The sequence below is a fragment of the Globicephala melas genome, chromosome 18 (genome assembly GCF_963455315.2).
Source record: "Globicephala melas chromosome 18, mGloMel1.2, whole genome shotgun sequence".
NCBI lineage: Eukaryota > Metazoa > Chordata > Mammalia > Artiodactyla > Delphinidae > Globicephala > Globicephala melas.
In genome coordinates this window covers 16,700,659-16,716,505 of record NC_083331.1, presented here as the reverse complement: position 1 = coordinate 16,716,505, position 15,847 = coordinate 16,700,659, and the positions used below count along the sequence as shown (strand labels likewise).

Below are 15,847 nucleotides of genomic sequence, written 5' to 3'. Positions count from 1 at the left end.
AAAACCTAGGACATTTTCTTTACAAGATTGTCTATTCTTCGAATCAGTGATTCTGTTTGACACCAAGCATTGCTTTTACTGCCCCCACCATGGATGCTTGATTTAAAAGACTTCATCTTTCACTCTCCATTTGTTAAGTAAGGATATTTTCCCCACTTTTATTCATAAAAGTGCTATTGACCAGTCTGAGATAATGTGTGTTCCCACTAGGGTTGCTATAATTTCAGCAAAAGCAAAAAAACTTAATAACTTAATTGGTGTATACACTTTCCCATATATGGTTTTGATTGGAAAATAACTCAAGAGTTTACTGAAAGTGTGACTGTGAATAAGAATCTACTGCACACCTGAGTGAAAGTTCCCGGGGCTGTAGGGGAAGGAGAAAAACGGAGGACAACAGTGGGAGCAAAATTAAGAGAAAGTTTTACTGTCTCTGTCATGAGCGCTTCCCATTAAAGAATTCAGTTAAAGGAAACAGGCATGAGCATATATACTTGGGAATGCTCAGACCCGTCCCACTTGTCAACAAACCAAGGAAACAATAGACATCAGCCACCAACTGGTGACTCTTTATTTTGACTCTTGGTAATAATAAATTAATGGAAAAAAAATTCTGAAATATCACTTCCAATGTGGAAGACGCTCATCATTCTAATTGTAGGGGACAAGCTGTAATCTACTACAATGATTCATTTCTCTCGGAAAGTCCCTGTATAATAAGCCAGACTATTAGGACACTAGCCAGCTTTATGTTAAATTTTTGGTGGTTTAAGGAATTTGTTATAACAGATGACAGTTCTGATAGTGGAAATTTGCCTGCATGTAGCCAAAGTCTTGACCTCTTAAATAAATTTTCCGTTGGCAGAAGACGGGATTTTCAGTAAGGTTTTCAATTAACAAAAAGTTAAGACACTTTTTCTTAATGGAGTAACTTTTAAAGGTGTGCTGACTAGATAAAAGAGAGTTCCATGTGGGTAAGTTTAGAGAATAACATAGCAGCTGATATGTGTGGGTGATTATTTGGGTCTCAGCTTGAACAAACAGAACAACTTTTAAAATCTCCGTTCTGTGTGCAAGTCTAGGTGAAGTCATCTCAGATTTGAGTCATGCTTGTGGGTTTCCACGTGTTACAAGGACCAGGCGAATATGCTACCATGGTTCAATATTAATAGGAGTTAATACGCGGTTTATTTAGCAAGTTAAAACTGTTCCACATTAGATGGGACTTTACAGCAGTTTTATAAGAAGAATGGAATGAACTGAGTACAGTCACTTGAATTAGAATATCTTTTATATTCTCTGTGTTCCCACGGAGCTGATCACAAACCTGGAGAAGCATGCTAGAACAAGCAGACCAGAAAATGAAACTCTTCTCATTTTAGCTTTGTGAAGTAGGCACAATTCAAAGCGTTAGCCTCAAGTATCTTTCTGTGCATTTTCTGTTTTATTTTCTTCCTTTCCTTCTTTATAAGTCAGCCAAACTTTGTAAGGTCATTAAAAATGGGACTTTGGCAAACTTAATGATGAAATCAGGAAAAAATTGGGCTGGAAAGATCCTTTGAGTGAGTCAGATCTAGTGCTTTGTCTCCTGGCACCTGACATCTCAGGACTGTGGGACTCGAATGTGATGATGTGTGTGAGAGCACCACTAAAACACAGCAGGCAAGCATGTATAAACATATACATCATTATTTTTATGAATATGGCACCAGACTATCCTCAGATTAGTAGAAAGTTTTGTTGTTTAAAATAAATTCTATTTCCATATCCACCCTAAACTTATCTATCTACCTCTAATCATATAGGACCATTCCCTCATTCATTCCTTAACAGAGAAGGAGAAGAACTGGTCACAGTCCTCTCTATATAGTGAAACCTACTTAATCTGACAAAAGGAATTTTTTTAAATGAAGAAAAGTAACTCCCTAAAAAAGAAAAAATAAGCTAGAAAAAAGTGAGCAAACAACTGCATGAACCAGGATAGAGAAGCCTTTTCTAAGTAACATTATACCGAAGGCAGGAAACTTAAAAGAAAAGATTCATAGATCGGTTGTATATAAATTTTGCACATTTGCATGTTAAAGGCCACCATAGGAGAAAACAAAACTCAAGTTATAAACTGGGAAAATAATAATATTTGTAACTCATATGGACAGAAAAAAAATTAGGTTATTTATTTGCTGTATTTATTGCTATTGTTATATTTGCTGTATTTATTGCTATATTTATTTGTTACTACCAAAATATCACTAAAATGAAAGTAAAAGAATAAAAATAATACAAAATTACAAAGAGAATGAAAGAAGAGCCAATAGCAGCCAAGGGATAGTGACAGATTTTTGAAAGATGGAAAAATCAGCAGAGCTGAACAATCTGAGCGCCAAGTACCTGCAAAGGAAATGAAATGTGAGCCAGTCTCGGCAGAGCAACACTAGGAGGTTCAGGGATGGGAAGTACCAACTAGTGTGGAGGGCAGGGGACTTCCCTGGTGGTCCAGTGCTTAAGAATCCACCTTCCAATGCCGGGGGCACGGGTTCGATCCCTGATCAGGGAACTAAGATCCCACATATTCTGAGGTGCGGCCAAAGGATTAAAAAGTGTGGAAAGGAGAATAATTTACAAGAAAAATGCAGTATCCAGTAGTATGGTCACTGTTTCCAAAACCACTAGAAAAGAAATGCAAATTTAAAAAGAGATCAGGACTTCCCTGGTGGTCCAGTGGTTAAGAGTCTGCGCTTCCACTGCAGAAGGTGCGGGTTTGATCCCTGGTCAGGGAACTAGAATTCCGCATGCCACATGCACCCCGCCCCCCCCCCCCGCAAAAAAAAAAGAGATCAGTACCGGATGGAAAAGGCTTAAAATACACTATTCAGCATTATATCCCTGACACTCTTCTGGGTCTCCCAGAGAAAGTAGCAGATAAAACAGAGTCCCACTGCAGGAATGCAGACCCTCACTACAGGGAGATCAGCAGGTGACTGGGAAAGGTTAGCAGGACCTAGGACTTTCTTTTTCTTTCACTCTTGATTTCCATGAGTTTTCCCTCAGCAGCAAAGCATATCATTTGTCCTCTACTGTGTGACAATGTGGAATATGTCCCAGACCCTGACACCCAATGGGATGAGCCAGACAGGACTGACCTGCCACAACAATAGAGACCCAAAATGATAGTAATGCAGGGTACGGTATGAGTGAGTTTATTCAAGAGGACTCTTTAATGAAAGATAAAAAAAGAAGATAGAACTTATACCTGAGTGGGAGGAGACAGAAAACAAACAAATATTGTTTATGTCAGGTGGTTACAGCTGCTAGTTAAAGAAATAAACAGGGGTTCCTATTTTCTGTGCTGTGGTCATGGAAGGCCTCTTCCTTCAAGTAGAAGAGACCTGAGGAGGTGGGGAGCTTACCCCTCAGTTTTCCGAGAGAAGAACAGTCCAGGCAGAAGGAATAGCAGGTGCAAAGACTCTGAGCAGGGAGAGTGCTTGGCTTGTCCAAGACCGGTAAGTAGGCCCTGGTCACTGGAGCCACAAGATGTGGGAAGGAGTGGTAGGAAATAAAGTCAGAGAAGCGGCCAAGGTCATGTGCATCCTTGTAGACCATGATAAAGACTTTGGTTTTTATTCTGAGTGAGACCAGAAACATTCAGTATTCTGAGGAGAAAAGTGGTGGAATCTGACTTGTATTTGACAAGGATTACTGACTCCTGTGTGGGACATGAATTTGGGGGAGAAAGAACAAAAGTAGGGAGACCAGTTTGGAGACTACTGACACAATCCAGGCAAAATACCATGGTAAGGGGTATAAAGTGGTGAAGGAGGTGAAAGAGGTAAGAAGTGGTCAGATTCTGGATACATTTTCAAGGTTGGGCCAATAGGACATGAAGATGAATTGGATGTGATGTGGGAGAGAAAGACAAGATATTTACAAGATATGGGGCCTGAACAACTGGAAGGATGGAGCTGCCACATATTCAAATAGGAAGACTGTGGGAGGAGTGTCTGTGTTGTTGCAGGATGCAGAATCAAGAGTTGGATCTTGGTCTTACTGAGTTTGAGATGCCTATCAGACATCTGAGGAGAGCTGCTGGTAGTCAGTCTGGAGTTCAGAAGATGAGTCAGGACTAGACAAACCAGTTTGCTCAGCAGCAGCCAGAGGATGCTTATTTTGAGCCATGGCACTGGGTGAGCTTACTCGAGAGTGAGGGTAAATTCAAGGTCTGTACTAGTGGGCACTGAAGCACTTAGAGTTCCTACATGTTAGGAATATAAGGAGGATGTAACTGAGAAGACTGGAAAGGACCAGTCAATAGAATCAAGAGTGAAGGTAGATCCAGCCAGGGAAGGAAAACCAAGAGAGAATGGTGTTCCAAAGGCAAAATTTAAAAAAAAAAAAAAAGATGTTTTGAGATGGAGGGAGTGAACAATTATGCCAAGAGCTGCTGATTGCCCAGGTAAGATGAGGACCAGGGCTTGAGCACTGGATTGGGCAAATGAAGAGCAGGTTTAGTGCAGTGGTGGGGAAGGAAGCCTGTTCACAGTGGGTTCGAGAAAAATATGAAGGGAAGAAGTAGAAATATAAGTAAAGACAACCGTTTGGAGTTTTGCTGAAAAGAAAATTTTATATTTACAAACAGCACTCATCTCTACAACAGGGGTAGTCTGGACTGACGGCATGTACAGTATATAAGCTTCAGTCTTGTTAACACAATTCCCAGCGCCCCCATTGGCAATGACTTTGAGTCTCTGCCTGGTGCCAGCAGTGGCCTACCCTGCCTCCAGTGCCTCTAAGTATGAAGTGTATGCAAAGGGAAGCAGCCCGGGGAGGAGGGAATCTGGGTCCCAGCCATAGCTAGCCAGCCACACGGTCTTGGGCAAGTCACACACTACCTCACTAGGCTGTGATTTCCTCTCCTGTCTCTTTTTGCTCTAACCTGCTTTGATTCAGAGGGATGTGCACTGTGTACTAGTTTGCCAGATTCTAGGGAGGGTGAGAGGCTGTACATTACTTCCAATCCAAGGTTTGGTTCTTCCCTCCTTCAGCCAGCAAAGGTCCTGTGGGATGTGGAGAGATGGTCATTGGAGGCAGGGAGTTGCGGCCCTGAGGCTGGACCTCAGCCCCAAGCCCAGGCTGTGACTGCTCCAAACCCAAGGTTTTTAAATGCAAAGAGTTAGCCTTCCATGCAATTCAGAGTAAAAAGTCAGCCTCTATAGCATAATTCAGCATTTTTGTAAGTTTAAAAACAGAAGCCCTCGCACCTAGAGCCGGTGCTTCTCAGCAGAGAAGCCACCACAATGAGAAGCCCACACACCGCAACGAAGAGTAGTAGCTCCCGCTCGCCACAACTAGAGAAATCCCGCGCACAGCAACGAAGACCCAATGCAGCCATAACTAAATACATAAATAAGTAAATTTATTAAAAAAAAAACAGGTGCTAGTAAATTTAACAAAGAGAAGGAAGGGACGCCAGCAGTGAATCAGAAGCTCTGCTCAAGTCTACTCAGACCTGCTGGTTCAGCAGCTGGAACTGATCTGACTAGATTGAGTTGAACAGTTTGACTCACTTTTTATATTTATTTTTATATATTTTCTGTACTACATCGAGTGGTAGATTTTTTTTTTTTCACCAAGTCAAGTTATTTTACCAGTTTGGCATGTAGCCTATGAATATTAGCAAGTAACACCAATCATTACGGTCTTTGTCTAGACTTCTTAGTTTTGGATGGTTTGGGTTGGAAATGCATTCCTCTTCTCATTTATTTATCATATATTTTCTAAGCATTTTCTAAACATCAAGTATGTGCTAAGCATTACCTTAGGCCCTGAGGATACAAAGATCAAGAGTGTGTGGTCCCTGACTACAAGAGGCCCATTGTCTTATAGGAGAAGGAACCAAAAAGTGTGGTCAACAAGCAGCCTGATAGCCAATATGCTTCTCACTCCTGTCCTGTGGCCTGGGATTAGGTGACATGGTCCTGCTGTCCTCCTAGGTGCTTTTAAACTTGTGAGGTCCCAGCCCGGCTCACCCTCCCCAGCTCAGCAGTCGTTTTTTTTTTTTTTTGCCTCCTTTTACCATTCCCCTGGGCAAAGTTCCCAGCCCTTTCCCTACTCTCCTAACACCGCCACCCACCTTCTCCGAAGACAATCCACCTCTCCAACAGCTTTTCCCGAATCTATGTGGGAATCAGCCAGCATCGTTCTCAGCACTCTCCCCCTCCCTCTTTGTATATAGCAAAGGCTTCCATTTAACTAGAAAGACATGTTTTTTTACTTAAATTTCCCTTGAAAATATAAATTAAGGGTAAAAATTGCATTTTCAAATCACAAAAGTTTTTGCCAAAATCCAAAATGTTTGAAAAAATAGATCAAGAGGCTTTCTTAAAGCATCAGGTTTTCCCATCTGTGGTTAGATTTGTGGATCACATATGAGGCCCTTTCATGCGTGGATGTGATCATTCCAAGAGCCTTCTGGCTGGGTCTTTTATTTCTCCAGGCAGGGGTGGTGCGCCATGGGGGTGGGCTGAGTACCTGTGAGTCTAAGCAGTAGTTCCTAGTGAGGGCTGTGACCTTGAACATGTTCCCTAACTCCCTGGGTCTCAGTAAATGAGGATGACCCCAGCTTAGCCCATAACTGAGCCTGGAGATTTCATGTCTCAGGGCATACTGAGATTCTTGGATGAAACATGGACTCCCCAATTAATCTTTTTCTTATCAGTAATAGGGAGGAGAGATGGGAGGTTGAATTATCTATAGCCTTAATTTTATAGGCAAGTTCAAACACTGAGCTATGTTTTGTAAGACAATGTTTTCAGCACTGTACATTTTGAACATCTGCTGGAGATGCCCAACGATGTGGGGCAAAGTTTCTAGCTGGTAATGGAATGAAGACCTTCCTCTCCTGAGCTATAGAATGAAGGGCTATGTCCTCTAAGGGCAAGGGATTGGTATTATTGCTATGCTGCAGCCTATAACCTTATGAGTTCTGTGGTATTTTTTGTCCTTAATATGTTAATATGTGCTAAGTATTATCTGAAGGAGAGTAAGTTGTGTGTGTATGTGTGAGCTGTACCTTGGGGTCAAGTTAGACTTTGAACTCAGTGTCAAAGCTGGCCCTGGTCCACTCTGTTCAAGGACCAGGGTTCTTCTCCCCGCTTTGAGACTTCTTAAAATGTAATGTACTTATAAACCACTGGGAATCTTGTTAACATGAAGATTCTCTTTCTGCAGGTCTGTCGTGGGACCTGAGATTCTGCATTTCTAACAAGCTCCCAGGTGAGATGGATGCTGTCTGGCCTGGGACCACACTTCAAGAGCAAGCCTTCAAAATGCACCTGAGGCTGCAGCTATTGGCGGTTCGCAGGACCATACCACCAGCCTTTAAGCAACTGTGGCCACAGGTACACTTCTCAGGAGATGGGAAGAAGGTAGTCCTTGGGTAGGAAAGGAATCACATTAGCCTGGGCTTTGGGAAAAAGGAAAAAGAAAAACAGGAAAATGCAGCTTTTTCCAATTACAGATAAGAAACTAGTTGTTTTAAAGAGAAATGAGAAATGTAATAGACTAAAATCGCAGTACCCTATGTAAATTCTAGGAAATATTGGTCCTATGGGATGTTAACAGGAGTTGTGTGCAAAAGCAGCTTCTATGCTCAAATGAGTTCTAGAATCTAGAATGTAAACACCGGGTTAAACAAAGTTTAATAGGTTTTCTTACCGCAGAACTTTTCAGAGGCTTTTATAAGTAAATGTGCCTTGTAGATCTCCAAGAAGGACATAAAGCATGCAACATTCTCCAAAAGTATTTTCCAAGGAAACCCCTAATTTTTTTCAGGGAGGCTAATAGGACTAAATCTCCGTGGAATGCTCTTTGGGAAAGGGTAGCATAAGCTCGTGCCCAGAGTCAAGTGCATCGACTGTCTCACTTCTTCCTTCACCTGCCCTAGAGATTACAAAATGGAAAAGTGGTTGTTTTCTCAGATTCATTTGCTGATAACTTAGCCATTTTTTAGTACGCTCATGGATCCACAAACATCTTACCGTTATTTATTTTTTTTAACAAATGTCACATAGTTTTTACAAGAGTCAGGGCTGAAATGTAAAAATCATAACATCTGTTCATCTCCACATTATATCAAGACTGAAAGGTATTCTTTCCCTACTGTTTCCTCTCATTGCTAATAGAAGGGTGGAGGGTGGGAGTAGAAGAAAGGTAAGTAGAAGAGTATTTAAAACGGTAAGAGGAGGGCATCGATTTCATTGCATATCGTCTGTAATTAGGGAAGCCTAGAAGGCTTGATTTGGTTAAACAGGTTTGAGTAAGCTTTAGAATTTCTCTTTGACATTCAAGAGTTTGTCTGGGTGGATAGCAGGAAAATATAGGATAATTAGACATGGAGGTCGATGCCTCCTCCAGATTTTGCTGAGAGGTCTGCATACTGGTGAGTATTTAGTTGCCCATAAAAGTCAAGACACTTTCTGAAAGTGAAGCAGGCAACTGGAATTTCTGTATTTCTGTTGCAAGCAGGCAGGAGAAGCATTTCACATGGTTATAGCCACAAACCAGTATGCAGAGAGGGCATCCAGTTCACTGAATGGCTGCATCCTCAACCAAAATTCTCTTAATAATCCTTGGGGAAAATTCGATCCAAGGGATGGAGCAAATGAAGTGGGGTGTGTGTGTGTGTGTGTGTGTGTGTGTGTGTGTGTGTGTCTGAAGTGGTAGGTGGCTGGGATTGGAGATGAGTATATTTATGAATTAAATAAAATAATAAATACTGTACTTAAATATAGTAAAAGTGGAAAATCATCCCTCCCCAGTGATAGCATTTTCCTCCCCACTGGGGAGGTGTTGGACATATCAGAGCTGGCAGGGTAGGGCCTGCATTGTTGGAGTTGCTAAGGCGACGGCCTCACTGGCCAGAGATCAAGCCCAGGCAAGCTCACAGTTCAGCGTCTTATGAGCTCTTTCTTATTCTAAAATATTGCAGTGATAATTGCTAAGAATCATAAACAGACGAAAGGAAGGTTATCTGTGTTTGTCTTTTCTTCCTGCTTAGCCCCTTTCTTCACATAATGCCCTTTCCCTAATTGTCTGCACAACTTAACACCAGTTACTCCCAAGTACAAAGCCAATGTCCATTTTCCAGAATGAAGAAAAAAAACAGGTTTGCCAACTTGAACATATAAACCTTTAGGCATCTAAGTGAAATAGTTAAAAATCTACTTACAATATTTAACTTATTAATTTCCACATATGTGTATGAATTGCATAAAACTGAAAAGAAAATTATATTCACTCAATTTGGAAATATTGCTCCACTCTGACATTTCATGAAGCAATGTGATTCAAATGTGTCATGTGTATCTTGGCTGTTGTGAGTGTGCCATCATTAGAAATCCTGTTTGATCTTTTAACAGTTTTCCCAAACACGCTATCTTCTCTGACACCCAAGTTTGACAACACAGTCATTTTTAAATCCAGATGTGATGCTATCACATGAAATTTTATCCCATACCATAAGTACCCATTTCCACAATATTAGGACAGACTTTTCTTTCTGTAATTCATCATTTATGGGTTAGTGATCTCTGTGATGTGACCACTTACTGTATTGCCTTTTAAAAAAACATGTCTACAATGACATACAATACTTGAAAGGATGAAGTTGACCACCTAAAGGAAAGATGATTACACTCTGTTAAATGTCTCTGACTCGTTTTTATTAATTTCAACTTAATTCTATTAGATGACCTAACAAAATAATTTTAGTAACAACAATAGCTGACACTTCCTGAGCCCTTAGCATTTGCCAGGCGTTGTTTAACCAAGTTATGCACAGTAACTTAGGTAAGGGTCTCAGAAAGTGGAAGATGAGGTTTCCTGAGCAGATACAGCTGTGGACCAAGTGAAAATGTCACCCACTCTGAGTGTGGAAAGCATCACCCACAAATCATACAGAATGGTTTCCACTTATATGTGCATTACTGCTGTTTAATCACCTGGTTACCACACACACACACACACACACACACACACACACACACACACACACACACAGAAAATGGCCACCCTCTCCTTTCCCCACAGGGAAATACGAAGACAAGATCTTAACAGCATGCCTTGTTTTAGTTTAGTGGTTCTCAACCATGTCTGCACATTAGAATCATCTGAGAAGCTTTTAAAAAACACTGATGATGCCCAGGCTTCACCCCAAAACAAATAAAGCAGAATCTCTGGGATGGAGTCAGAGCATCAGAAGTCTTTAAAGCACCACAGCTGATTCTAATTTATAGCCAGATAGAGAACCAAAGTTTTAAATTAATAAACATAAACCGAAGGCCCTCATATCTCTACCTAGATAAAGAAAATAGTCTCATATCTCTGTCTAGGAAGTTGGGAAGTACTCACTATACTCTTTCAGTATTCTGAAGATTTTCAACAGTTCTGCGTTATATGAATGCCTGGTTGCACTTTGTTTCCCTTTCTGTGCTTCCATCCTTCCTTGGCCCCATCCTTTAAAATACCCACCTCACCTGTGCACTTAGAACATACCAAGTTCTCCTGGACTAATAGCGCCACCCAGAGACTGGTACAGGGAATTTATCTCCCCACCAGCTCCTTCCCACTCACCAGGGGGTACACTCCCAATTCAACTCTGTACCCTGCTTGCCTACACTCACACACACAGATCTTCCAGTCTTCAGTTGATAACACTAGAGACATTCTCCTTCTGATATAGCAACTTTGCTTCCACATTATTATTCTAATAAAGCCCACATAACAAAGTAATAATAACTTCCTTTTTGACCTTATATCATACATTGTACCAGGCATTATACATAGCTATCATTTATGCCTGACAACAAACATAAGAAAGACTCATTTTGCAGATAAGGACTCTAAAGTTTGGAGAGAAAAAGTAACCTGCTCAAGATCACCCAGGTAGCAAGTAGTGGATCTGGGGATCAAATTCTGATATATCTGACTGGAAGTTCTGAACTTGACCATTACCATAAGCTCCAGCTTCACTGACATGTAACTTGTACAGTTGCACAGAGGACATCATGCTCAGTTTAGTGCTCTCCATCACTGTCTTGAAATTCTTATTAATTTCTGAACAAGGAACCCACATTTTCATTTTGCACTGGGCCCCACAAATTAGGTAGCCAGTCCTATTCCCCAGGCTATGTCGAAAATTAATAAAGGCCAGTCACTCCATTTCCTTTGGTAACCAAAACATACTCAAAACATGGCCAATTTAGGGGGAAAAAATAACATTTAAAACAAATCTGTGAACTTGAAGATAGATCAAAATTACCCAATCTAAAGAACAGAGGGGGAAAAGATAAAAGAAGAGGAAGGAGAAGATGAAGAACAACAGAACAACAGCAACAATGTCTCAGGGACCTGTGGTCCAAATCAAAAGTTCCAGCATATATGTCACTGGAATTCCATAAGGATAGAAAAGAATGGGATAAAACAATTATCTGAAGAAACAATGTGCAAAAATTCTAAACTTTGGTGAAAGATACACATTTACAAATAAAAGAAGTTCAATAAACTCCAGCCAGGATTAACATAAAGAATATTACACCTCTGTCTACATGAGATAAGCTTTACATATAAAGACACAAGTAGACTGAAAGTAAGTGGATAGGAAAATATATTCCATGCAAACAGTAAACCTAAGAAAGCTGGAGTAGCTATGTTAATAGCTGATGAAGTAGATTTCAAGACAAAGAGTTACCAAAGTAATAAAGGGATGTTTCATAATGATAAAATATCCAATTCATTGGTAAGATTTTTAGATATAAATGTGTGTATGTGTCCAATAACAGAGCTTCAAAATACATGGAACAAATAATGACAGAATTCAAAGGAAAAAGAGACAATCCCACAATAATAGTTGGAGAGTTTAACACCCCTTCCCCAGACATTGATAGACCAATTAGACAAAATAGTTCAGTAAAGACATAAAAGATATGAATAACATTATCAACCACCTTAACCTAATTGATATCTATAGAGCACATCATTTAAATTAGAATAGAATAGACATTTCTTTTAAGAGCACATGTTCACCAAGAGAGACCATCTGCCTGGCCATAAAGCAGGTCTCAACAAGTTAAACATTTAAAAATCATGCAGAGTATATTCTTTGATTACTATGGAATTAAAATTAGAAATCAATAACAATGAGATATCAAGAAAACCCCCAAATCATTGGAAATTAAATGACACTTCTAAATAATTTATGAATCAGAAAATAACTTATAGGAAAAATTAAGAAATATCTGAAACTGAATGAATATAAAGATATTAAATTTGTGAAATACATCTAAAGCAGTTTTTAGAGGAAAATTTATAGCTTTAAAGATTTTTTATTACCAAAGAAGAATGGTCTAATATTGATGATCTAAGATACTACTTCAAGACAGAAAAGAAGAGCAGAATAAATCCAAAATAAGTAGAAGAAAGGAAATAATAAAGATAAGAGCAGAAATCAAAACATTAAAAAACAGGCAATAGTGAAATTTTACAAAGCCAAAAATCGGAAAATACCAACAAAATTGACAAATACCTGGTTAGACTGAGGAGGGGAGAAGGGAGAGAGAGAGAAAGGAAGAGTGAGAGACAGAGAACACACATTATTAATATCAAAAATGAAGGAGGGATTATCACTACAGATTCTACAAATATCAAATGGATAATAATAAGTAATTAAATAGATATTGCCAAAAATTTAACAACTTAGATGTGGTGGACAAATTTTCTTGAAAAATACAACTTACCAAATCTGACACAAGATGAAACTGAATTTTTGAACAGCCCAAAATCCAGTTTAAAATTTGAAGTTGTTATTAAAAATATTCCCAGAAAGAAAACTTCAGGGTCAGATGGTTTCACTGGAATATTCTATTGAACATTTAAGAAGTTGGGGAGCAGGGAAAACGCCAGCTTTACACAAAATCTCTCAAAAAATAGAGGAGGAGTGATCACTTCCCAACTCATTATATGAGACCAGGAAATCCTCAATACAAAAAACTGTCGAAGAAATTAAAAAGCAACAACTGCTAAAACCAATATCCCTCATGCACATAAAGCAAAAATACTTAACAAAATATTAGCAAACTGTAATCATCAAAAAATAAAAAAAGATAACTTATTGTGACCAAATGGGGTTTTTCCTAGGAACTCAAAGTTTGCTTTAACATTCAAAGTTGAATCAATGTAATTCACTACATTAACAGAATAAAGGAGAGAATCCATATGATCAGTTCAATAGAAGCAGAAAACTATTCCACAGAATTCAACACTCCTTCATGATAAAAATTCTCAGCAAACTTAGGAATAGATGGAAACTTTCACAATCTGATAAAGGTAATCTCTAAAAAACCTGTAACTAACATCATATTTAATGGTGAAATGGTGATTAATATTTCCTCTCTAAATCAAGAATAAAGAAAAAAATGCACAATCTTACAACCTCTATTCAGCATTGTACTAAAGGTCCTAGTTAGGTAAGACAAGAAAAGAAAAAGAAGGCATGAAAATTGGAAAGGCAGCAGTGAAACTCTGTCTGTTTGCAGAGGACATGGTTGTTTATATAGAAAGTCTTAAGGAATTTGAAAAATGACTACTAGAAATAATAAATTAATTTGGCAAGTTTTTAGGATAAAAGGCTAATGTACAAAAATCAATTGTATTTTTAAAAACTAGCAGCAAACCTTTGCAAAGTAAAATAAAAACCATTCCATGTGCAATAACATCAAAAAATATTTGGGAGTAAATGTGACAAAACAGCTATAAGTCATATAGTAAAACTATAAATATTTCTAAGAAAAATTAAATAAAGACTAAATAAATGGAGAAATATATACCATGCTCAAACATTGAGAAACTCAATATTTAATTGTTAATTCTCCCCCAGTTGATCTATAGATTCAATGTAACCTCATTCATAATTCCAGCAAGATTTTTATAGAAAATAACAAACTGACTCTAAAATTTATCTGGAACGTCCAAAACAATCTTTTAAAAGAAGGACAAAATTAGAGGATTTATAGTACTTGACTTCAGGATTACTAAAAGCTACTATGCAACTGGCATAAGGGTTGATAAATAGAGGGGGCCAAGGGGAAAAAGGATCTCCACCTCTACCTCACATTATACGCAAAAATTAATTTGAGATATTCATAGACTTAAACATAAAAGCTAAAAACACAAAGCTTTTTGAAACAAACATAGGAGAATATCTTCATAACGAGAGTAGGAAAAGATTTCTTAGATAATACAAAGTAGTAACCATTAAAGAAAAAATTGATCAATTAGACATCATCAAAATGGAAAAGGTCCCATTGAGAGATACCATTTAAAAATTAATTGGCCAGCCACAGACTAGCAGAAAATATTTTAAAATTCATATCTGACAAAGGAGTAATATACAGTAAGTATATCTATCTCCTCCATGGTAATAAAAGAGACAAACAACCCAATAAAAATGGGTAAAGGACTTGCACAGACACCACATGGAAGAAGATATATGAAGGACCAATAAGCACATGAAAAAGTATTCAGCATCATTAGTCATAAGGGAAATTCAAATTAAAACCACAATGCAGCTACAAACTCATTAGATACTAAAAATTTTTTTTTTAAACTGAAAACAGCAAATGTTGGCAAGAATACGGAGCAGCTGGTACTCTCATATCAATACATTGTTGATGAGATGGTAAAAAGGTACAAAGAGGTACAGCCACTTTGAAAAAAGGTCTTACAGTTTCTAATAAACCAAAACACATATCTACACTACAACCAGTAATTCTACTTGTGGACATTTTTCCAAGAAAAATGAAAATATAAATCCACAAAACAATTTGTACACAAAAGTTAACAGTGACTTTATTCATAACAGTAATAACCAGAGAACAGCATAGGTGTCCGTCAACAGGAGAATGGATAAACTGTGGTATATTCATACAAAGGAATACTACTGAACTGGTCACTCAGAAAAACAACAGATATCAGAAAAACTACAGATAAATGCAACAATGCAGTTGAATCTGAAACACATTATGTTGAGAGAAAGAAGCCTTGTGTAAGAGTACATATTGCATGATTCCATTTGTATCAAGTTCTGTAATAGGCAAAACTAATCCGTTGTGAAGAAAATCAGAATACAGGTTTCCTCTGGAGAGATGGGGAGAGGGGTCACCTGGAAAGGGCATAACCGAACAGGTTGGGATAATGGTCATTTTCTGTATCTTGTTGGTGGTTTGGGTTACGCAGGTTGTATGCATTTGTCAAAACTCATCAAATAGTGCCCTTAGGATTTATGAGTTTCATGTTATGCGAATTTTACCTCAAGAGAAAAAAAATAGCCTTAAACAAATACTAAACTCTTTTAAATAAGTAATGACTCTAGTTTATGATACTCATACTGAAACATGTAGAGGACAATGTACTCAGGAATGCATCTTACTCTGAAATGTATCCAAAAGTTGACTGATAAATAAATAGAAGGATTGATAGATGGATAGATGTAGATTTAGAGGAAGTGATATAACATGTTAATTTTAGAATCTAGATGGTGAATTTTTGCTATAAAATCATTTCAACTTTTCTATAGATCTGACATTTTTCATAATAAAATGTTGGGAAAAAAACCTCAGTGGTAACCACAACAGTTGTTTAGAACCTAGGCCCACAAAAGATTCTTTTAGGGAGGAATATTTTATCACTGACATTGTTTGGAATTGCCAGCACATGGTGATAATAAAAAGCAGATTGACTTTCAGTTGGGTTTATTATTATTTTTAAATTCTCAACAGCAATGCACACCCTTATTGCC

At 38.3% G+C, this 15,847-nt stretch overlaps 1 protein-coding gene across 4 annotated transcripts in view; it reads left to right on the top strand.

Moving 5' to 3' along the window:
* Positions 1 to 15,847, top strand: part of LOC115866657 (uncharacterized) — a 439,762-nt gene that overhangs the window by 343,624 nt on the left and 80,291 nt on the right. For all 4 annotated transcript variants that reach the window (XM_060287720.1, XM_060287721.1, XM_060287723.1 and 1 more), the window contains exon 4: positions 7,225 to 7,394. In XM_060287720.1, coding sequence (XP_060143703.1) covers positions 7,225 to 7,394 — 170 coding nt within the window. The remainder of the gene's footprint in view (positions 1 to 7,224; positions 7,395 to 15,847) is intronic.